General features: G+C 42.6%; 2 protein-coding genes across 10 annotated transcripts in view; one reads left to right on the plus strand and one right to left on the minus strand.

Annotated features, from left to right (window-relative positions):
- LOC307185222 (RE1-silencing transcription factor-like) overlaps positions 1-25291 on the plus strand; it is a 228639-nt gene that overhangs the window by 100552 nt on the left and 102796 nt on the right. The gene's annotated exons all lie outside the window — the stretch shown is intronic.
- On the minus strand, positions 774-2444 carry LOC307185230 (ragulator complex protein LAMTOR2-like; the record flags this gene model as incomplete). Its single annotated transcript, XM_079919164.1, has 1 exon — positions 774-2444. One exon carries the CDS (start codon positions 2442-2444, stop codon positions 2067-2069), a length of 378 nt encoding a protein of 125 aa, XP_079775290.1. The 3' UTR covers positions 774-2066.

Genomic DNA, 25291 nt, shown 5'->3' on the forward strand with positions numbered 1-25291 from the left:
CTGTCGGTGGACACTTAGGTTGCTTCCATGTCTTGGCTATTATAAATAGTGCTCTAATGAACACTGGGGTGCATGTATCTTTTCAAATTATGGTTTTCTCCAGATATATGTCCAAGAGTGGGATTGCTGGATCATGTGGTAATTCTTTTTTTAAGGCATCTCCATACTGTTCTCCATATTAGTTGTACCAATTTACATTCCCACCAATAGTGTAGGAGGGTTCCCTTTTCTCCACACCCTCTCCAGCATTTTTTTTTTTTTTGCGGTACACGGGCCTCTCACTGCTGTGGCCTCTCCCATTGCGGAGCACAGGCTCTGGACGCACAGGCTCAGCGGCCATGGCTCACGGGCCCAGCCATTCCGCGGCATGTGGGATCCTCCCGGACCAGGGCACGAACCTGTGTCCCCTGCATCGGCAGGCAGACTCTCAACCACTGCGCCACCAGGGAAGCCCCCTCTCCAGCATTTATTGTTTATAGACTTTTTTAAAAAAAATTATTTATTTATTTATTTACTTGGCTGAGCCAGGTCTTAGCTGTGACACACGGGATCTTTGTTGTGACATGATGGATCTTTAGTTGAGACATGCGGGATCTAGTTCCCTGACCAAGGATAGAACCCAGGCCCCCTGCATTGGGAGCACAGAGTCTTAACCACTGGACCACCAGGGAAGTCCCTATAGATGTTTTGATGATGGCCATTCTAACTGGTGTGAGGTGATACCTCATTGAGGTTTTGATTTGCATTTCTCTTAATAATTAGTGATGTTGAGCACCTTTCCATGGGCTTTTTGGCCATCTGTATATCTTCTTTGGAGAAATGTCTATTTAGATATTCTGCCCATTTTGGATTGGGTTGTTTGTTTTTTTGATATTGAGCTGCATGATCTGTTTGTGTATTTTGGAGATTAATCCCCAGTTGGTCGCTTCGTTTGCAAATATTTTCTCCCATTCTGTGGGTTGTTTTTTTGTTTTGTTTATGGCTTCCTCTGCTGTGCAAAAGCTTTTAAGATTAATTAGGTCCCATTTTAAAATTTTAGTTTTTATTTTCATTACTCTAGGAGTTGGATCCAAAAAGATATTGTTGTATTTCATGTCAAAGAGTGTTCTGCCTATGTTTTCCTCTAAGAGTTTTATAGTATCCAGTCTTACATTTAGGTCTTTAATCCATTTTGAGGTTATTTTTGTTTATGGTGTTAGAGAATGTTCTAATTTCATTCTTTTTCATGTAACTGTCCAGTTTTCCCAGCACCATTATTGAAGAGACTGTCTTTTCTCCATTGTATATTCTTGCCTCCTCTGTCATAGATTAATTGACCATAGGTGCATGGGTTTATTTCTGGGCTTTCTATCCTGTTCTATTAGTCTATATTTCTATTTTTGTGCCAATACCATACTGTTTTAATTACTGTAACTTTGTAGTATAGTTTGAGGCCATGGAGCCTGATTTCTCCAGCTCCATTTTTCTTTCTCAGGATTGCTTTGGCTATTCGGGGTCTTTTGTGTTTCCATACAAATTGTAAAATTTTTTGCTCTAGTCCTGTGAAAAATGCCATTGGTAATTTGATAGGGAGTGCATTGAATCTGGAGATTGCCTTGGATAGCATAGTCATTTTGACAATACTGATTCTTCCAATTCAAGAACATGGTACATCCTTCCATCTGTTTGTGTTGCCTTCACTTTCTTTCATCAGCATCTTATAGCTTTCAGAGTACAGGTCTTTTGCCTCCTTAGGCAGGTTTATTCCTAGGTATTTTATTCTTTTGATGCAATGGTAAATGGGATTGTTTCCTTAATTTCTGTTTCTGATCCTTCGTTGTTAGTGTATAGAAATGCAAGAGATTTCTGTGTATTAACTTTGTATTCTGCAACTTTAGCGAATTCATTCATGAGCTCTAGTAGTTTTCTGGTAGCATCTTTTTTTTTTTCAAGACAGGAGTTGAAGTTTATTCTTGGGAAGAACAAAGTCCCCCCAACCCTCCACATCCAGGAAGGCTTCCCCAGGAGGCCCTGCCCCTCCAAATGGTCGTCTCTCTTTTCTGAACCCCTGCTTCCACCAACACCCATTATGATACTGCTACTTGGGTGAGAGGCTCCTTCAGGTACTGCACCAAGGCCTGGGCCTTGGCCTTGAGCATTCCGAAGCCAACAGTCTCCTTGGCATACATGCACAGTGGAAGGTTGGCCACTCGAGTGATGGCTACCCGGCCCTCCATGCAGTCCATGAGGATGAATTTGAGATTGTCTTCATTAAAGGCTTGGTTCCCATTCCGGTCGTAGGCCGCCCAGATGTTACTGGTGATGGCAGCGGTGACCCGGGCGTCTGTATCCCCGTAACCGGAGCAGGCCAACAGAGATCCCTTGTTATTCAGCAGCAGGGTGCTCTGGATGCCTCCAGTGTTGGCCTGGCTTAGCACCTGGGTCAAAGCCTTGGGACGCAGCATGCCTGCGGCTCCTATCCCTGGGCTTTTGCATCCAGATCCCCGAGTTTCCTACTGCTGCCCTCTGACTGCCGCTTCCCATAGTCCAGCTGCCCTGCTCCGGAACGCCCTTAGCATCTTTATGATCTTCTATGTATAGTATCATGTCATCTATAAAGAGTGACAGTTTTACTTCTTGTTTTCCAATTGGGATTCATTTTATTTCTTTTTATTCTCTGATTGCCATGGCTAGGACTTCCAAAACTATGTCGAATAAAAGTGATGAGAGTGGACACCTTGTCTTGTTCCTGATCTTAGAGGAAATGCTTTCAGCTTTTCACTATTGAGTATGATGTGAGCTGTGGGTTTAGCATATATGGCCTGTATTATGTTGAGATAGGTTCCCTCTATGCCCACTTTCTAGAGAGTTTTTATCATAAATGTGTGTTGAATTTTGTCAAAAGCTTTTTCTGTATCTATTGAGATGATCGTATGGTTTTTATTCTTCAATTTGTTAATGTGGTGTATCACACTGATTTGCAGATATTGAAAAATCCTTGCATTCCTGAGATAAATCCCACTTGATCATGGTGTATGATCCTTTTCGTTTTTTTTTTTTTTTTTTTTGGTGTATTATCCTTTTAATGTATTCTTGGATTTGGTTTTCTAGTATTTTGTTGAGAATTTGTGCTTCTATGTTCATCAGTGATATTGGCCTGTAATTTTCTTTTTTTGTGGTATTTTTCTCTGGGTTTGGTATCAGGGTGATGGTGGACTCATAGAATGAGTTTAGGAGTACTCCTTCCTCTTCAATTTTTTGGAATACAGTAAGTCCCCTACATATGAATGAGTTCTGTTCCAAGAGTGCATTCATAAGTCCAATTCATTCGTAAGTCCAACAAAGTTAGACTAGGTACCCAATTAACACAATTGGCTATATAGTACTGTACTGTAATAGGTTTATAATACTTTTCACACAAATAATGCATAAAAGACAAACAAACAAAAAATAAAGAATACATTTTTTTTTTGGCTGTGTTGAGTCTTTGTTGCTGCACGCAGGGTTTCTCTAGTTACGGTGAGTGGAGGCTGGTCTTCGTCGCAGTGCATGGGCTTCTCATTGCAGTGGCTTCTCTTGTTGCAGAGCACAGGCTCTAGGTGCGCAGGCTTCAGTGGTTGCAGCACATGGGCTCGGTAGTTGTGTCCCTCAGACCCTAGAGCGTGCGGGCTTCAGTAGTTGCGGAGCATGGGCTCAGTAGTTGTGGTGCGCAGGCTCAGTAGTTGTGGCGCACAGGCTTAGTTGCTCCATGGCATGTGGGTTCTTCCCAGACCAGGGATCAAATCCATGTCCCCTGCATTGGCAGGCATATTCTTAACCTCCGCAGTGGAAGGGAAGTCCCAAGAAAACAATTTTAATCTTACAGTACAGTACCTCAAAAAGTACAGTACAATACCAGCTACATCATTGCTGCTTTTACGCTTGCTTCTGGACATCCTGGGCTTGAAATAAAGATACTGTACTACTGTACTCTATACAGTACTGTACAGTAAAGTACACAAAAGCACACCACTTGTAGAGGATGCACACGTGACAATGTACGCCAGATACGTGAACTAACTCATGTGATTGGACATGCGAACGCATGTTCACATCTTTGAAAGTTTGCAACTTGAAGGTTTATATGTAGGGGACTTACTGTAGTTTCAGAAGGATAGGAGTTAACTCTCCTCTGAATGTTTGAGAGAATTCGTCTATGGAGCCATATAGTCCTGGACTTTTTTTTTGGGGGGGTGCTGCATTGGGTCTTTGTTGCTGCACACAGCCTTTCCCTAGTTGCAGCTAGAGATTTGGGCTGCTCTTTGTTGCAGTGTGTGGGCTTCTCATTGCAGTGGCTTCTCTTGTTGCACAACACGGGCTCTAGGCATGTGGGCTTCAGTAGTTGGAGCATGCAGGCTCAGTAGTTGCAGCACGCAGGCTCAGTAGTTGCAGCACACAGGCCCTAGAGTACGTGGGCTTCAGTAGTTGTGGTGCATGGGCTCAGTAGTTGTGGTTCACAGCCTCTAGGGCACGTGGGCTTCAGTAGTTATGTCACACGGGCTTAGTTGCTCCATGGCATGTGGGATCTTCCCAGACCAGGGATTGAACCTGTGTCTCCTACATTGGCAGGCGGATTCTTAACCGCTGCACCACCAGGGAGGTCCCTGGACTTTTGTTTGTTGGAAGTTTTTAAATCACAGTTTCAATTTCAGTACTTGTGATTGGTCTGTTCATATTTTCTATTTCTTCCTGGTTCAGTCTTGGAAGATTATACCTTTCTAAGAAATTGTCCATGTCTTCTAGGTTGCCAATTTTATTGGCTTGTAGTTGCTTGTAGTAGTCTCTTATGATCCTTTGTATTTATGTGGTGTTACTTGTAACTTCTCCTTTTTCATTTCTAATTTTATTGAGCCCTCTCCCTTTTTTTCTTGATGAGTCTGGCTAAAGGCTTATCAATTTTGTTTATCTTTTCAAAGAAACAACTTTTAGTTTTATTGATCTTTGCTATTGTTTTCTTCATCTCTATTTCATTTATTTCTGCTCTGATCTTTATGATTTCTTTCCTTCTACTGTCTTTGGGTTTTGTTTGTTCTTTCTTTAGTTGCTTTAGGTGTAAGTTTAGGTTGTTTGAGATTTTTTTGTTTCCTGAGGTAACATTGTGTTGGTATAAATTTCCCTCTTAGAACTTCTTTTGCTGCGCCCCACAGGTTTTGGATCTTTGTGTTTTTGTTTTATCTGTAGGTATTTTTTGATTTCCTCTGATTTCTTCAGTGATCCATTGGTTGTTTAGTAATATATGGTTTAGCTTCCCTGAGTTTGTGTTTTTTACAGTTTCTTTTTATTGTAGTTGATTTCTGATCTCATAGCACTGTGTTCAGAAAAGATGCTTGATATGATTTCAGTTTTCTTAAATTTACTTAGGCTTCCTTTGTGGACCAGCATGTGCTCTATCCTGGGGAATGTTCCATGTGCACTTGAGAAGAATGTGTATTCTGCTGCTTTCAGATGGAATGCTCTATAAATTTTAATTAAGTCCATCTGGTCTAATGTGTCATTTAAGGCCTGTGTTTCCTTATTGATTTTTTGTCTGGATGATCTGCCCATTGATGTAAGTGGGATGTTAAAGTCTCCACTATTATTGTGTTACTGTCAATTTCTCCTTTTATGGCTGTTAGCATTTGCTTTATATATTGAGGTGCTCCTATGTTGGGTGCATATATATTTGCAATTGTTATATCTTCTTCTTGGATTGATTCCTTGATCATTTTGTAGTGCCCTTCTGTCTCTTGTAACAGTTTTTATTTTAAAGTCTATTTTCTCTGACATGAGTATTGCTACTCCAGCTTTCTTTTGCTTTCCATTTGTATGGAATACTTTTTTCCATCCCCTCACTTTCAGTCTGTATGTGTCCCTAGATCTGAAGTGGGTCTCTTGTAGGCAGGGTATATATGGGTCTTGTTTTTGTATCCATTCAGCCAGTCAGTGTCTTTTGGTTGGAGCATTTAATCCATTTACATTTAAGGTAATTATTGATATGTATGTTCTTATTACCATTTTGTTAATTGTTTTGGATTTGTTTTTGTAGGTCTTTTTTTTCCCCTCTCTTTTGTTCTTTTCTCTTGTGATTTGATGACTATGTTTAGAGTTGTGTTTGGATTGCTTTTTCTTTTTTGTATGTGTATCTATTGTAGATTTTTGGTCTGTGGTTATCTTGAGGTTTTTATATAGCAGTCTATATATGTATTTATATATACGATTGCTTTAAGTTGCTGGTCTCTTAATTGCAAATGCATTTCCAATATCCTGCATTCGTACTCTTCTCTCCTCATGATTCCTGGTTTTGACTTCATATTTGTGTATGGATGATTTCCTACCTTTACTATATGTTTGTCTTTACTGGTGAGCTTTGTCATTGGTAATTTTCTTGGTTCTGGTTGTGGCCTTTTCTTTTTCATCTAGAGAAGTTCCTTTAGCATTTGTTGTAAAGCTGGTTTGGTGGTGCTGGATTCTCTTAGCTTTTGCTTGTCTGTAAAGCTTTTTTTTTTTTTTTTAATTTGGCTGTGTTGGGTCTTAATTGTGGCGTGCGGGATCTTGGTTGCGGCATGCGGGATCTTTCGTTGCAGCATGTGGGCTCTTCATTGTGGTGTGTGGGCTTCTCTCTAGTTGTCGCACATGGGCTCTAGAGTGCACAGGCTCAGTGGTTGCAGCACACGGTCTCTCTAGCCGTGTAGAGCTTTTGATTTCTCTGTCAAATCTGAACAAGAGCCTTGCTGGGTAGAGCATTCTTGGTTGTAGGTTTTTCCCTTTCATCACTTTAAATGTATCATGCCACTCCCTTCTGGCCTGCAGAATTTCGGGTGAAAAAAACAGCTGATAACCTTATGGGGATTCCCTTGTATGTTATTTGTTGCTTTTCCCTTGTTGCTTTTAACATTTTCTCTTTGTCTTTAATTTTTGTCAGTTTGATTAATATGTATCTCAGAGTGTTCCTCCTTGGGTTTATCCTGTATGTAACTCTCAGGGCTTCCTGGACTTGAGTGAGTTTTTCCTTTCCCACGTTAGGGAAATTTTCAATTATTATCTCTTCAAATATTTTCTCAGGCCTTTTGTCTCTCTCTTCTCCTTCTGGGACCCCTAATGTGAATGTTGGTGCACTTAATATTGTCCCAGATGTCTCTTAGACTATCCTCATTTCTTTTCATTCTTCTTTCTTTATTCTGTTCTCTAGCAGTGTTTTCTACCATTCTGTGTTCCAGCTCACTTATTTTTTCTTCTGCCTCATTTATTCTGCTATTGATTCCTTCTAGTGTATTCTTAATTTCAGTTATTGTATTGTTCACCTCTGTTTGTTCTTTATTGACTTATTTTAAAATTTTATTTATTTATTGGCTGCGTTGGGTCTTTGTTGCTGCGTGTGGGCTTTCTCTAGTTGCAGTGAGTGGGGTCTATTCTTTGTTGCAGTGCACCAGCTTCTCATTGTGGCTTCTCTTGTTGCAGAGCATGGACTCTAGGCATGCAGGCTTCAGTAGTTGCAGCACGTGTTCTCAGTAGTTACAGCATGCAGGCCCTAGTGTGTACGGGCTTCAGTAGTTGCAGTGCATGGGCTCAGTAGTTGCGGTGCACAGACTCTATGGCTCGCAGGCTTCAGTAGTTGTGGTACACAGGCTCAGTATTTGTGGCTCACAAGCTCTAGAGTGCAGGCTCAGTAGTTGTGGCACGCAGGCTTAGTTGCTCTGAAGCATGTGGGATCTTCCCAGGCCAGGGATTGAACCCATGTTGCCTGCATTGGCAGGCAGATTCTTAACCACTTTGCCATGAAGGAAGTTCCTCTGTTTGTTCTTTAAATCTTCCAACTCTTCGTTAAACATTTCTTATATCTTTTGGTCTGTGCCTCCATTCTTTTTCTGAGATCTTGGATCATCTTTACTATCATTATTCTGAATTCTTTTTCAGGCAGATTGCCTATCTCCACTTCACTTAGCTGTTCTTCTGGGGTTTTGTCTGGTTCCTTTGTCTGGAACATATTTCTCTGCCATCTCATTTTGCCTGACTTTCTGTGTTTGTGGTCTCCGTTCCTCAGGCTGCAGAATTGTAGTCCTTGGTTCTGGTGTCTGTCCCCTGGTCGGTGAGGTTGGTTCAGGGGCTTGTGCAGGCTTCCTGGTGGGAGGGACTGGTGCCTGCCCACTGGTGTATGGAGCTGGGTCTTGTCCTTCTGGTGGGCAGGGCCATGTCAAGGGGTCTGTTTATAGGCAGCCGTTGGCTCAGGACAACTTTAGACAACTTTGCTGATGGGTGGGGCTGTGTTCCCACCCCGTTGGTTGTTTGGCCTGAGTCGTCCCAGCACTGGAGCCTGCAAGCTGTTGGGTGGGGCCAGGTTTTGGTGCTGAGATGGCGACCTCCAGGAGAGCACACGCCCGATGAATATTCCCTGGGGCCTCCGCCACCAGTGTCCTTGCCCCCCACAGTGAACCACAGCCGACCCCTGCCTCCCCAGGAGTCCTTCCAAGACCTGTAGTTACATCTGGCTCAGGCTCCTGTGGAGTCACTGCTTTGCCTGGGACCCAGTGCACATGAAACCTTGTGTGCTCCCTCCAAGAGTGGAGTCTCTATTTCCCTCAGTCCTGTGGAGCTCCAGCACTCAAGCCCTGCTGGCCTTCAAAGCCAAATGCTCTGGGGACTTCTCCCAGTGCCAGAACCCCAGGCTGGGGAGCCTGACATGGGGCTCAGAACTCTCACTCCTGTGGGAGAACCTCTGTGATATAATTATTTTCCAGTTTGAGGGTTGCCCAACCAGCAGGTATAGCATTTGATTATATCGCGAAAGCACCCCTCCTACCATCTGGTTTTGGCTTCCTCTTTGTCTTTCAATATAGAATATCTTTTTTGGTAGGTTCCCATCTTTTTTGTCGATGGTTGTTCAGCAGTTGGTTGTGATTTTGGTGTTTTCGTGAGAGGAGGTGAGCTCAAGTCCTTCTACTCCCCCATCTTGTCTCCTGAGGGACAATGCATTCTGAGGGAACTTGATGCTCTGGGACATCCCTGTTCCCCTTCAAGTTGTGCCAGGATGGGTAGGGTTGTTTATGGGCTGGGGTCTACATGGCAGGGCCTCATCTCCATGACCTGCCTCAAAACCCAGAAATATCTACCATTCCCTTCCTTGTTTTCTTTCATTCCTCTGAAGACACACTGATTCATTACTCTGGAACTGTCCCTAGACACTGGGTGGCAGACCCAGGTCTTCTTTCTCAGTGCCCAGCACAGGCTCGACCAACGGGGCTGCAAAGTACACTGCAGCTACAATCCTAAATATATTCTTAATTTTTGGAAACTACCCATCCCTGATAGTACATCACTTAATTATCCGGTCTATAATTGATTAATCACACACCTTATTGTCTAACTTTGGCCTGGAAAATGCACTGGAGGATTCTGTGTTTTTTAAAATATCAGTCTTAAAACAGAACTACTTATGTCACATTTGATTCTTGTGTCCAAGAAAAGAGTCACAACTTCCTAAGTAATCAAAATTCATGAGAAGAACTAAAGAAAACTTGGCTAGTTTATACTGTAAAATTGTTACCTGATTTTCACACACAGAGTACACTCATTGGGATAAGTGGACATGTCGCTTCCACACACAGGGCTAAAGTCCCTGGGACATCCTGGTAATTCATACTGATTGCAATCTGGCTGGAAAAGAGAAAGGAAGACAGCAATTGGAGAATACCGTGAGACTTTCTCATCACAAAACAGCTGAGAGGAGGCCAAACACCCACATTTTCCTAGATTTCCTAGAAACAGCCTACAGAAAGATTTCTATTTTCCACAAAAAAAAAAAAAAAGCTTTTTCTAATGCAAAAATCAGATGCCGTGTTGAAGCAATGGGTCAGTACCTGCTATGTAAGAAAAGGACCTCAGAGGAAGGTTCTGTCTGGCTGATTTTTAAATGAAAGTCCAAGATATGTCACCAAACCTACTTTTCTATCCTCCAGCTTCATAATTTGCTCTTCACTCCCACCTCCATGAGAATGTCCTGTTACATTCCACCTAATCCCTGTGCATAATGCCCAGATACACTCGGGAATCCTGTCTGGACTTTTAAGATACTGGCATTTAAGCAACAGCATTAAAGAAAGCAGTAGGTTCAGAATTAGATCTCAGGGGTTGTTATGGGTTTAATTGTGTCCACCCAGAAAGATATGTTAAAGTCCTAACCCCCAGTACCTCAGAATGTGACCATATATGGAAATAGGGTCTTTATATAGGTAATCAACTTAAGGTTAGTAGAATTGGCCCTAATCCAATATGACTGGTGTCCTTATCAAAAGGGAAATATGGACACAGAGTCACACACAGAGGGAAGATCATGTGAAGACACCAAGAGAATGCCATTAACTAGCCAAGGAATGCCTGAGGCTACCAGATACTAGGGCAGAGGAATAGAACAGATTCTCCCTCTGAAGGAAGCAACCCTGCCAACACCTTGAGTTTGGACTTCTAGCCTTGAGAACTGTGAGACAGTGCATTTCCATTGTGTAAGATATCCAGTTTGTGGCTTTATTACGGCAGCCCTAAGAAACCGATATGGGGTCATGGAACTCAACCCTCAGATTCAATGGAATCGAGGCCAGAGACATAACATGTCTTATGCATAGCCACTAGTCTCTAGCAGGGCCAGGACTAGAAATGGTCACAATGGTCACACTATGACGTGCAGAGTCCCACTTTAATAACAGGTTAAATGTATGGCCTGCTGTATTTCTGTTTGTGTGTGTATGTTTTAGTAGTGATTACCATTCCTCACTTCAGAGTAAGTCACCCTGTTTAGCTTAATAAATGAACTACACATTTCTACTGATATCTGGATTTATAAAGAGCTAAGCAGGGCTGGCCATGGGCCAAACTCTAAAGTAAAGAACTTTTTTGACCCTTTCCATCCTCCATTCAGCCCTCTATCTCCATTTAGGAGCCTGATGTGTTCTTGCTGCCCCAGCTTCATTAAGATGTTGCCTTCCAGGGCTTCCACAGGAGAGTAGATGCCCTCTTATCCAATGAGATTGGGACAAGTGGTAATTGCTCACTTAATTGAAAAAGTCAATTAACAGGGAAACAATAACAGAATCTCTTAAAACATAAAAGAAAACAGATGCCAATCTTTTGATGTAAGACAATGACAAGGCACATGGCCAGCTGTAATGCTACCTACACTAAGATAACCTCCCTTGCAGCTAGGTATGACCATTTGATCAAGGTCAGGCTGATGGGATACAAGTGGAATTATTGTGTAGTAGCTTCTGGGATCCTCCTTTAAAAGAAAGTTGGTACCTGTCCTCTGCTTCCCCCAATTCTTATTCTCCTTTGTCCATTCCTCCATCCTGCTCCTGGGTGCATGGAGCGCTACTTTTTATCTTACAGACCAGGAGGCCAAAGGCCACGTCCTAAGATGGCAGCTCTGCGAGCTGTTATTTTGAGTCGTTGTTTCTTGCAGCTGAATCTAATCCTACCTGACATAAGACATAAGACTTTTCCTATGAATGTTTCAACTAATTAGAGTTCTGTGCACTATCACTGCAAAAATCATACACATAATAAATCACCTATGATTTCCTGTTTTGGTTTCTTTAAAAATGGGATTTCTCAACCCCATTCATATTTTGGACCAGATAATTCTTTGTTGGTGAGGCTGCCCTGTGCATTGTAGGAAGTTTAGTAGCATCTCTGTTCTCTATCCACTAGATGCCAGTAACAACTCCCCAGTTAGACAATCAAAATGACTGTCTAAATGTCTCCTGGCGGGTAAAACTACCCATTTTAAATATTGTGAGAATTTAAAGACACTGTTACAACAAGGTAATATACAATTAAAACATAATTCCCCAATTATTTACCATTGTTTTACCTACACCTAATTCAAGAGCAATTTTTTTGTTTTTAGCGTTTTGTCTTTTAACAAGTCTTTCAAAAGCATTTGACACAGTTCTCATATAAATGGCTTATCTCTTTACACTCAGGTTTATGCTGTTTTTACATTTTTAATTAAAATAAGACTGGAGACTCACATAACAGGCCTGTGAACACACATACTTGAGTCTTAGTGAGAATACAACTCCACTGATGGAAATATTCGACTTTACAAGAGAGTAGTCATACAAGACAGTGGTATATCTACAACCAGTGAGTGAGTGATCTGCTGTGGAAACTGTTCAGAGAGAAAGGAGAGGGTCGTATGTGAGTTGCTTAAATGGAAGATGCCAGAGTGAGTTTTTGCTGTTATTATCCCCATTTTTCTGAAAGAAAATCAAACCCAAGAAAACTGAGTCATCTGAGTAAAAGTATTATTGGGCACCCATTAAGTGCTGAAGACTGGGCACCAAATAACAAGACATCATCCTTGACCACAAAATATACAGTTTACTGGAGGGAGACAGACAATTACAATTCAGTGCTCTGGTGGGCTAGTGAAGAGCACTGGATCTGGAGTCAGAATGCCTGGGTTGGAACCACAGTTCCACCATTTCCATGTGAACTTGACCAGGGGGATAATATTGGTACCTACTTTTACTGCTATAAAGGATTAAGTGAGTTATTCTATACAAAGAATTTAGAACACTGTCTGGTATCTAAGCATTCACTGTTGAAGGAAACCAGGCTATGTCACCCCCAAAATATGGCTCTTTGATATAAAAATTACTTTGAGCTAAAGGCAGTTAATATGCAGCTCTCTCTCTCTTCCCCTTTTCTGCCTAAGGGCAGGATATAAATTCTTCTTTACTGGAGATGACTCTGGATTCTTATCAGTCCAGAGGTGGGACCTGAGGAATCTGCAAACAAACCGTACCCCATTAGTTCCCTCCCACTATTTATCTTCCCACTGTTTGCCACCCTTGGAAGCCTAAAACCATTTTCCTTTGTCCTGTCATTTATCTACAAACTTATTGCTCTCTGGTAAAGATGCTATATAAGGCAGATTTCAAAGCCACCTCTTTGAGTTACTCATCTCTTGAGTGCTCCCATGTGTATGCACAATGCACTTGTTAATAAACGTTTGTTTATTTTTCTCTTGTTAACCTGTCCTTTGTTATAGGGGCCCCAGCTGAGAACTTAGAAGGGTAGAGGAAAGATTTTTTTCCTCCCTACACTAGCATGGTGGTGATGATAATGCAATGTAGTTTGAATGGAGGCACAGAGAAAGTACATGTATGTCTGCTTTGGAGGAAGAAAACAGGGTGGGAAAGTTTCCGGGAAAAGGTCTGTACTAAATTGAATACTCAAAGTTACCTAACCCACTGAGGTCAGTATCCCCATATGTAAATAATAATATCTATCTATCTTACAAGGTCATTGTGAGAAATGAGAGACTGCGTATACAAATGGACCGTGTCAGACCAGATATTAAGAACTCTGACCCACAACCTTAGCAAGCTGCCCAGGAAACCAACACATTATTTACAATAACCAGTCCAGGGAGTCAGTCTGCTAGAGTCAGACTGGTAAAAAATCAGATAGCTATCTGTAGTGACATCCAGGGAGCCAAACAGTAAGCTCTGTAACAATTGGCCCCAAATGGCCAGGACTTGATTAGGGAAGCTGATAGTTTCCTAAATTTTGTCCCTGCTTCCAACTTAGGGCCAGTCAGAGAAAGCCAAATATGTCCTTCTAACAATTCACATAGGATGCCTGCTTCTAGTTACCCACCTACAGCTTCGCCATGCCAATAGCCTCAATCGGCATACCTGATGCTTTCCCATTTTCCCACTTTAAAGCCTTCCCACTCTCTGCCTTTTAGTCTCAGCCAAAATGACACAAGTGACATGGCTAACTCACTTGCTACATCAAGCTCTGAATAACTAGCTTTTTATTATTATTGACCTTTTAAAAAAATTGAAGTATAGTTATTTACAATGTTGTGTTAGTTTCAGGTGTACAGCAAAGTGATTCAGATATATACATACATATATATATATATTCTTTTTCAGATTCTTTTCCATTATAGGTCACTACAAGACATTGAATATAGTTCCGCATGCTACACAGCAGGTCCTTGTTGTTTATCTATTTTATATATAGTATTGTGCATATGTTAATCCCAAACTCCTAATTTTTCCTTCCCTCCCCCTCCCCATTGGCAACCATAAGTCTGTCCTCTGTCTGAGTCTGTTTCTGTTTCATAGGTAGGTTCATTTGTGTCATATTTTAGGTTTAAGTTATATATGATTATTTGTCTTTCTCTGTCTTACTTCAGTTAGTAAGATAATCTCTAGGTCCGTCCATGTTGCTGCAAATGGCATTATTTTGTTCTTTTTTATAGCTGAGTAGTAGTATTCCGTTGTATATAAGTACCACATCTTCTTTATCCATTTGTCTGTCGATGGACACTTAGGCTGCTTCCATGTCTTGGCTACTGTAAATAGTGCTGCTGCTGCTATGAGTACTGGGGTGCATGTTGAATAACTAGCTTTTGCTAGTTATTTGGTTGGTCTTCCTTTACTTCCACAGAATTTAATTTGTTAATATACATAAAATGCCTAGTATAAGGTGTAACTGTTAGGCTTAGGATCTTCTAAATCATCAAAGGGAACATTAAAGGAAACAAAGCCCTGAGGTATCCAAGGCCTGAGCTATTTTCAACCAACCTGTACATTGTGATCCGTATCAAAAAGCCTGCCTGAGAATCTGGTTTCTAAAGAAGCAGTCCACTGTTTCGAAAGTGGCAGGTCAGACCTGAAAACCAGCCCCCAACCCAAACTGTTGTCAGCTTCACATATCAGTAGAAATGATACAAGTGGTTTCTTACTTACTGTTCTATATTCTGAATGTTGACCAAATTGAGCATTCAAAGAGGCTGCAAGAAGAAAACAGACATTTTAAAGGATGTAATTAAGGTCAGTTCTTCTTCATAAGGGGTTTTTTAAATCCAGCTTGTGATTTTTTTTTTTTTTTTTTTTTTTTTTTTGCGGTACGCGGGCACTGACTCAGCCTCTCCCGTTGCGGAGCACAGGCTCCGGACGCGCAGGCTCAGTGGCCATGGCTCACGGGCCCAGCCGCTCCGCGGCATGTGGGATCCTCCTGGACCGGGGCACGAACCTGTGCCGTTTCTCCTGCATCGGCAGGCGGACTCTCAACCCCTGCGCCACCAGGGAAGCCCCAGCTTGTGATTTATACAGGCCACACCTTCTCCTTTTCTCTCCCACGTCCAGCTGTTGAAGAACTCCTAAGAAGTATGTTCATTTGTGTTCTGGCACCTCTCCTAGCAGGCACACAGAGAACATTTGGTACCAGCTCTGTAACTGACCACCCTAATAAGTTTGCTTGAGAAAGGAATTTGGAGCTACATAACAAAAATGAGAGAAGAGGCCCTGATTCCATCCTCAGATATGTTTGCAGGGTTGGTCATACCCACCCCGCCCCTTGCCCCAGCTGATTCCTGAGGAGCCAGTGGAAGTTCAGGGATCAGAAAGAACTTCCCCTGAGCCTCAGCTGGAGAATGCTTACCCAGCCCTTGGAACAACAGCAGAAGAGGCCGTGTCCCAAGGTCCACCTGCTGCTCCTTGAGGGGGGCTCCCGAGACAAGCATGATGGAGCTTCAGCTGAGACAGAACTTTGGGCAGCTGCAGTCCCCCCAGAATGGGTCCCTATTATCCAGCAGGACATTCAGAGCCAGCGGAAAGTGAACCCACAGCCCCCACTGAGCGACATCTACCTCAGTGATAGTCTTGCCAAGAGATGCAAGCTCCGGGCTGATATACAAAAGCCGCTGCAGGAAGACCCTAACTACGGCACCCCGCGCTTCCCTAATGCCCACAGGACCTCTGCTGATGATCCCTACTCTTTGCTCCATGGCCCTCCATCATCAGGGGACCATTTTGCCCCTCTTCCTTCACAGTATTTAAGAAATAAAAAGTCAGATTTTCCTGGCTAAAAAACCCCAAAAGTCAGAGAAGTAATTCAGTAACTCACGGTATTGTTTTCCTCTGTGGCTCACGGTAATAAACACAAAACTTAACACTAGCGGTTACCATTTTAACTCCATTTTAAATGGGCATCAAGTCTGGCTGGACTAAGGCCCCTTTCTCATGAGCCCCAGAGTGCCCGACGCCCTTGTCATTCACAATTCCTGATTCCTGTACATCTCCTGCTGAGGCTCTGTAGGGCCCCTGGTACATAAAAACCCAACTCCCGATCTTGGGCTCCAGGAAATCTGCTTTAAGGGAGAAAGAGCAGACAGCAGGGTCACTAAGAAGATGCTGGGAACGAAGCCCAAGCAAGAACTAAAGAGGGTTGCTGGCTTCACAACGCCAGCCCCGCACATCCCCAAGTTCGTGTCCCTAGACAACCGCGGGGCGGGCCTGGAACCGCCAGTAACGGCTGCGCGGAAGGACGCCAAGGCCGCCCGGACCCGGGCAGGGGCAGTCGCCAGCGAGACCCCCTCTCGGTAACTCCTCGGCTGGCCCTCCGCGGAGCAGGCCCACAGGTGAGCGTTACCTGCCGAGTCCCAGCAGACCAGGAGCAACAGCCCCAAGCGCAGTGCCTCGAGCGCCATCCTCCCTCCGCGGCCGGCGGTCGGGTCCCTGCGCTCCAGCGCCCGTGCGACACGGAGAGTGCCCTCGGGTCGGACACGCGACAGGGTGGGGTGAAGGAGAGGCGGTTAAGAGGAGGAAGAACGGAACAGGTAGGAGGGGCAGGAAAGGGTGCGAGGAGGGGGTATGGAGGAAGTGGGGAGAAAAAGGTAGAGGAGGGTGGTTACTAGCCTCCAACCTCCCTACCCTTGACCCAGTCCCACCCCTACTCCACTGAGAATGGGAGCAAGCAATTAAGGGGACCATGTCCCCTGCAGCAGACAAAAACCTTGTAAGAGCCCTGGATAAGCTTGTGGACTCTGTCAATCAACCCCAGTTTATTCAGCATCTTCTCTATCCCAGGAACTGTTTTGGGGATGAACTTAACAAAGGCGTCCCTGCTGTCTGGAAGCTTTCCAGTGTAGGTGTTGGGGGAGAGGTAACAGAGGGAACTCCAAAACAAGTGAATACAATAATTTCTAAAATTAGGTGCTAGAGAGTTGGGAGCGGGGAGGAGAAGACTTTCCATTGGGAGGTCAGGAAAGGCCTTTCAGAGGTGGCATTTAAGCTGAAAGCTAAAGGATGAGAAGGAAGCCTGGTGAAGACCTTGAGGACAGATATTCCAGGCTCAAGAAAAAGCAAGTGCAGAGATCTGGACAAGGTCATGAACATGTGTGGTCATGTAGGGCATGATAAGGGGTTTGGATTTGTTCCTGTTGCAGTGGGAAGCCAGTGGAGGATTTTAAGCAGGGGCATGGCCCTGATATGACTTACATCTTAAGAGATTGGATGAAGAATGGAGGAGATAGGTAAGAGCGGAGGCAGGGGGACAAATTAGGTGGCTTTTACAGTAAGGGATGATGGCAGCTGGAATTAATGGATAATAGGGGACTGGTGAGAAATAGATTCAGGATGTCTTTTGGAGGTGGAACCAACTGGAGTGAGAAGAACCAAGGATGCTTCCTGGGATTTTGTCCTGAGCCGGTGGATGTGTGGTGATGCCATTTCAGTGATGAAGAACATTTGGAGAGGACGCTATTAGACCTCCAAGTTGGAATCACAAATTTGGAGCTGGATATATACCTCAATAAAAAAATTAAATTATATGCATGTATCATTAAAAATATTTTAATTGAGGTATAGTTGATGTACAATGTTATATAAGTTTCAGGTATACAGCATAGTGATTCACAGTTTTTAAAGGTTACACTCCATTTATAGTTATTATAAAATATTGGCTATATTACTTGTGTGGTGTGATATATCCTTATAGCTTATTTATTTATTTATTAAAAATATTTTTTTGGCTGTGTTGTGTCTTTGTCGCTGCATGCAGGCTTTCTCTAGTGGCAAGCAGGGGCTACTCTTCGTTGCGGTGAGTGGGCTTCTCACTGCAGTGGCTCCTCTTGTTGCGGAGCATGGGCTCTAGGAGCACAGGCTTTAGTAGTTGTGGCACACAGGCTCAGTAATTGTGGCTCACAGGCTCTAGAGTGCAGGCTCAGTAGTTGTGGCACACGGGCTTAGTTGCTCCACGACATGTGGGATCTTCCCGGACCAGGGCTTGAACCTGTGTCCCCTGCATTGGCAGGCGGATTCTTAACCACTGTGCTACCAGGGAAGTCCCACTTATTCATTTTATATGTAGTAGTTTGTACCTCTTAATCCCCTAACCCTGTCTTGCCTCTTCCCTCCTCCTTCTCTCCACTGGTAACCACTAGTTTGTTCTCCATATCTGTGAGTCTGTTTCTTTTTTGTTATATTTACTAGTTTGTTTTATCTTTTAGATTCCACATTTAAGTGATATCATACAGTATTCATCTTTCTCTGACTTATTTCACTTAGCATAATATCCTACAAGTCCATTCATGTTTTCGCAAATGGCAAATTTTTATTCTTTTTTATCGCTGAGTAGTATTCCATTTTATATATGTACCACTTCTTCTTTATCCATTCATCTGTTGATGGACATTTAAGTTGCTTCCATATCTTGGCAATTGCAAATAATGCTGCTATGGGGCTTCCCTGGTGGTGCAGTGGTTAAGAATCCACCTGCCGATGCAGGGGACACAGGTTCGAGCCCTGGTCCGGGAATATCCCATATGCCGTGGAGCAACTAAGCCCGTGCACCACAACTACTGAGCCTGCGCTCTAGAGCCATGAGCCACAACTACTGAGCCCACGAACCACAACTACTGAAGCCTGTGCTCCTAGAGCCCATGCTCTGCAGCAAGAGAAGCCACCGCAGTGAGAAGCCCGTGCACCGCAATGAAGAGTAGCCCCTGTTCGCCACAACTAGAGAAAGCCCTCGGGCAGCAACGAAGACCCAACACAGCCAAAAATAAATGAATAAAGTAAGTAAATTAAAAAAGAAATAATAATGCTGCTATGAACATTGGGGTGCATGTACCTTTTTGAATTAGTGTTTTCATTTTTTTTGTATAAATACCTAGGAGTGGAATTGCTGGATCATATGGTAGTTCTGTTTTTAGTTTTTTGGAAACCTCCATACTATTTTCCACAGTGGTTGCACCAATAGTGTATGAAGGTTTCCTTTTCTCCACAACCTCCCCAGCATTTGTTATTTGTAGTGTTTTTGATGATAGCCCTTCTGGCATGTATCATTTTTTATTAAAATAATTAAAATTTAAGAAATTTAACAGGGGACTTCCCTGGTGGCGCAGTGGATAAGACTCTGTGCTCCCAATGCAGGGCACCCAGGTTCAATCCCTGGTCAGGGAACTAGATCCCACATGCATGCCACAACTAAGAGTTCACATGCCACAACTAAGGAGCCCGCATGCTGCAACTAAAGAGCCTACTTGCCACGACTAAGGAGCCTGTGAGCCACAACTAAGGAGCCCACCTGCCACAACTAAGACCCAGCGCAACCAAATTAATTAATTAAGTTTAAAAAAAAAGAAATTTAACAAATAATGAAAGGTTATTCTGAGACACATACATCAATGCCCTCCAACAGGACCTCATATAGTATTTCAGAATATTTATTTACCGATCTTTTTCCCTTGAGAAGGTCCCATTGACATATTTACTTATTCTAAATACAGACTTTGGTAGTTATTCAGCGAATATTAATAAGTTTAGGGAAGAGAAATAATTTGGCCAAAGAGGCACAACAAGTTAGTGCATAGATCTGTTTCTTTTCCAACCCTTATGCATATGTGTCAATGTTGATCTGTGACATACTTCCTGGTTCAGTCAGGGTCTAGTCTGGAAAACACAAGCCTCACTAGGTATTTCATCAGAGAGAATTTAATATGAGAACTTGGCCAGGCTAGAATTGGAGAACTGAAAAAAGCAGAAAGGGAACCATGAGGTAACACACAGAGATAGTAACTTCAGAATATGGGCATCATCCCTAAGTCTGGGGGAACAAAGGGAAGAAATTTGGGATTTGCAGAACCTAGCAATTTGGAGGAGAGGCCCTGGAAAGCTGGAACTCAGACCTCTGAGCGGGGGTGCTACCTGGCTGGTGCTGGTGGGTGTAAGGGCCATGATGAGACATTTTGTTTGTTTTTTTAAATTTCTTTATTTTTGGCTACATTGGGCCTTTGTGGCGGCGAGCAGGGGCTACTCTTTGTTGTGGTGTGCGGGCTTCTCACTGTGGTGGCTTCTCTTGTTGTAGAGCATGGGTTCTAGGCATGTGGGCTTCAGTAGTTGTGGTGCACGGGCTCAGTAGTTGCAGCGCATGGGCTTAGTTGCTCCACAGCATATGGGAGCTTCCCGGACCAGGGCTTGAACCTGTGTCCCCTGCATTGACAGGTGGATTCTTAACCACTGCTCCACCAGAGATGTCCAGTGAGGCAGTTTTGAGAATGTGTGACAAAGCTGGAGACTGGAACCAGCTGCTATTGCCAATGGCCATAGCTGGGGCACCACTGAAGGAAACAGCAAGTCCCTCCTCCATCCCCTTGACTTGCAGTCACCCCCTGACACATCCCTATTGGCAGAAGAAGCCAGCTAGCAAAGCAGATGGGAGGTCTGCAGAAATCTATCATCACAGAGTCTGGAAGGCTGGTTTTAGAGCTGACATACTACAACCTAATGACTGGCACTGTCACATGCCCTACCCCTTGACTTTAGCAACCTCAGGTACAGGGACAAGAAGACAATGTGCAGTTTTGTTTTTGTTTTTGTTTTTGTTTTTGCGGTACACGGGCCTCTCACTGTTGTGGCCTCTCCCGTTGCGGAGCACAGGCTCCGGGCGTGCAGGCTCAGCGGCCATGGCTCCCGGGCCTAGCCGCTCTGCAGCATGTGGGATCTTCCCGGACTGGGGCACGAACCCGTGTCCCCTGCATCAGCAGGCGGACTCTCAACCACTGCGCCACCAGGGAAGCCTGACAATGTGCAGTTTTAAACTCTACCTGGAACTGTGCATAGCTAAAGTTCTGGCTAGTGTCCTATTGAGGTCAGAGCGTAAATTTGAAATGGATGTTAATACTTTTCTGAGATACGTAATGTAAATTCTTTGAACAATGGTCATAAAATGGAGATGACTTATTTTGCTGACTTTCATACAAAAATATTTTCTTAAATTTGTGGGATTTCTATTACCAAATAACATAGACACTTGCTTATAAACACCTTCACATTTGATGTTCAGGAACACAAACTGAAATCTGAGCACAGACTCAGGAACAGCACTTAGAGTTGTGTTAGCAGGAATTTCAGCTTCAAAAAGAAAGCCATGTACCCCTCAAGGTAGATTTCTTATAAATTGATGTGGGTGGACGCTGCTGCCTTTATGTTATTTTGTTCCAAACAGTTGATATCACACCTTAGAAATATTTTATACCAGGGTGCTTTTCACATAGTTGTGTCAGCATTTGTCAGCTAAGAATAAGAGTTGACAAAAAATTTTCTGTAAAGGGCCTGAGAGTAAGTACTTTAGACTTTCTGGATAATGCAGTCTGTCACAACTCATCACTTCTGCCATTCTAGTGCAAAAGCAGGCAGATTATGTATGAGTCAGCAAATGGACGTGGCTGCATTCCAGCAAAACTTTGCAGAAACAGGCATCAGGCCATATTTAGACTGTGGACCATAGTTTACTGACCCCTGAACAAATATGCTGAACAAAAATGGCCAATGCAACCATTGTCATGTTAGTAACACAAAGAGCAAGGTAGGAGATTTGTTCTGCAGTTCTGTGGTTAATGCTTGTTGCTTTGTTTTTAGTCCTTCTTTAGGTATTCACTACTGCTTAGGTCTCCACAGCTCCAAATGAATGAACATTCGATAAATTACCTAGGCAATGTTGGCAAAATAAAAATTTTTTTCAGCCCTATATATGGTCCCTTCATTCAAAATCATTTTTCTTCTATCCTGAATCATCTGGTCGATTGTGCCTCTAGGAAGTGTGACATTTAACTTTAGTGTCTGTCACTTGCTGCTCTTCTGCCTCTGATTACAGGTGCTGGTGAATCTTCTGAAATTATGCAATCTGAAGGTGCTTTTACTGTTTCTAATGCTACAACCAAATAAGAAATCTTACATACAAACCCCACCATAGGATATCATCCAGTCCATATTTAATTATTGATACTAGGCTTTTAAAAGGCATCCATAAGCATAAAAAGGAAGTCTTGTTACACTAAAATTAACTCAAAATGGAATGTGGATTTAAATGTAAAACGTGAAACTTTAAAATTTTAGAGAAGGGCTTCCCTGGTGGTGCAGTGGTTGAGAATCCACCTGCCAATGGAGGGGACATGGGTTCGAGCCCTGGTCCGGGAAGATTCCACGTGCCACGGAGCACCTAAGCCCATGTGCCACAACTACTGAGCCTGCGTTCTACAGCCCTTGAGCCACAACTACTGAAGCCAGCGCGCCTAGAGCCCGTGCTCTGCAACAAGAGAAGCCATCGCCATGAGAAGCCTGCACACCACAACGAAGAGTAGCCCCCGCTCACCGCAACTAGAGACAGCCCGCGCACAGTAACGAAGACCCAATGCAGCCAAAAATAAATAAATAAGATTTTAGAGAAAAACATAGGAGAAAAATTTCAGAACCTAGGCAAGGAGTTCTTAGACTTGACATAAAAGCATGGTTCATAAAAAGACAAATTGATAAATTGGACTTCATCAAAATTAAAAACTTCTGTTCTGCAAAAAAAACCCTGTAAAGAGAATGAAAAGACAAACTACAGATTGGGAGAAAATATTTGCAAACCACATATCCAACAATGGACTTATATCTAGAATATGTAAAGAGATCTCAAAACTCCAGAGCAAAACAACAATCTGATTAGAAAATGGGCAAAAGATATGAACAGACATTTCACTGGAAAGGATATACAGATGGCAAATAAACACATGAAAAGAGGTCCAACATCATTAATCATTAGGAGAATGCAACTTAAAATCACAGTGAGTTGTCATTATATATCTATCAGAATAGCTAAAATAAAAAATATTAGGCACATGAAATGCTGTCAAGGATGTGGAGAAGCCAGATCACTCGTTGGTGGGAAAGTAAACTGGTACAGCTACTCTGAAATATAGTTTGGCAGTTTTTAAAAAAATGAAGCATACAAGTACAATACAATCCAGCAATAGCGCTCTTTGGCATTTATCCCACAGAAGTGAAAACTTATTTTTACACAAAAATCTATACATGAATGTTTATAGCAGCTTTATTGCTAATAGCCAAAAACTGGAAACAACCTAAATATCCTTCAGCAAGTTAATAGTTAAACAAACTGTGGTACATTCATACCATGGAATACTACTCAACAAAAGGAATTGACAACTGATATAGGTAACAATTTGGATGGATCTCAAGGGCTTTATGCTGAATTTTAAAAATCCAGCTTCAAAAAGTTACTTACTGTAGAATATTTACATTTGACCCTTGAACAGCTCAGGGGTGCTGACATCCCATACAGTTGAAATATAACTTTACCCACCTTTGTATCCATGGTTCTGCATCCATAGATTCAACCAACCACAGATTGTGTAGTACTGTAGTACTTGTTTGAAAAAAATTTGTGTATAAGCGGACCAATGTAGTTCAAACCCATGTTATCAAAGGGTCAACTATATATAACATTCTTGAAATGATGAAACTAAAGAGATGATAAACAGATTAGTGATTGGCAAGAGCTGAGGTTGGGGGTAGGGGTAGGAAAAATGGCTGTGGCTCTTTCAAAAGTATCATGAGAGATCCATGTGATGGAATTGTTCTGTAGATTCAGTGGGTCACAGGAATCTAAAGATGTTATACAATTGCATAGAATTCAATGCACACATGCAAATGGGTATGGATAAAACTGGTGAAATCTGAATAAAGTTGGTGGATTGTATTAGTGTCAGTTTCAGGTTTTGAAGTTGTACCAAAATCATGCAAGATGTTACTACTGGGGCAACCTGCACAAAAGGTATATGAGAGCTCTCTGTATTATTTTTTACAACTGCATACACATCTATAATTATCTTAAGTTATAAAGCATAAAAAGAAGTGAAGCTCTAAAAATTGTGTGAGGAATCTGAATAGTAAAGGAACATCATCATTAGTTAAATTAACCTGAATAATTAATGTTGATCTAGCAAATTGTGGTGGCTTTAACTCTGTGTTGAGGATATGTAATTTTATTATTCTCCATAAGGAAGGGCAGTTTGTTAAGCATAAAGTAATATGATATAATGTTTAATGTGACTTAATATTTAGACTTTTCTAAGACTTTCAACTAAACAGATTCATAAATGCATATGAAAACAATCTTTTGTCAAAGTGTATCCTGATTATTTTACAGAACACAATCACCACAAACAAAATGACTGTGTGACTTAGAAATAAATAATGCTAAAATACCTTAACTTTTTCCCCGCTTTACACAGAGTATTGTGACATTATGTGTTCTGATGTTTTTAAGTTAGTTTCTGGTTAGCTATATATGCTTCTAGTTAGCTGGAAAACAGAGAAATATAGCAGTCAAAACTGAGAATTTATCAAAAACATTTTTGCTAGCTTATTACATACATGGTTCTCAGAATTTTTAAAAAACTGATCATCAGGGACTTCCCTGGTGGTGCAGTGGTTAAGAATCTGCCTGCCAATGCAGGGGACACAGGTTTGAGCTCTGGTCCCGAAAGATCCCACATGCCGCAGAGCAACTAAGCCTGTGTGCCACAGCTACTGAGCCCACGTGCCACGGCTACTGAAGCCTATGCGCCTAGAGCCCGTGCTCCCCAACAAGAGACACCACTGCAATGAGAAGCCCGTGCACCGCGACGAGGAGTAACCCCTGATCGCTGCAGCTAGAGAAAGCCTGTGTGCCGCAACAGAGACCCAAAGCAGCCAAAAAAAGAAAAAAATAAAAAACAACAAAAAAACTAATCATCAGTAAAGTTAAATTGTATATCTTTGGAAAGAATTCTCAAATATTTATGACTTTTACCATGACTTTTTTTTATGACTTTTGAGAGTCCCTTCCTCCACTTTAAAAAAAAAATAAATGTATTTTATTTTTGGCTGTGTTGGGTCTTCATTTCTGCATGCAAGCTTTCTCTAGTTGCGGCGAGTAGGGGCTACTCCTCGTTGTAGTGAGCAGGCTTCTCATTGCGGTGGCTTCTCTTGTTGCTGAGCACAGGCTCTAGGTGCACAGGCTTCAGTAGTTGTGGTGCGTGGGCTCAGTAGTTGTGGCCCGCAGGCTCTGGAGCGCAGGCTCAGTAGTTGTGGTGCAGGGGCTTAGTTGCTCTGCGGCATGTGGGTTCTTCCTGGACCAGGGATTGAAGCTGTGTCCCCTGCATTGGCAGGCA

Source organism: Stenella coeruleoalba (genome assembly GCF_951394435.1).
Source record: "Stenella coeruleoalba genome assembly, chromosome: 4".
Classification (NCBI taxonomy): domain Eukaryota; kingdom Metazoa; phylum Chordata; class Mammalia; order Artiodactyla; family Delphinidae; genus Stenella; species Stenella coeruleoalba.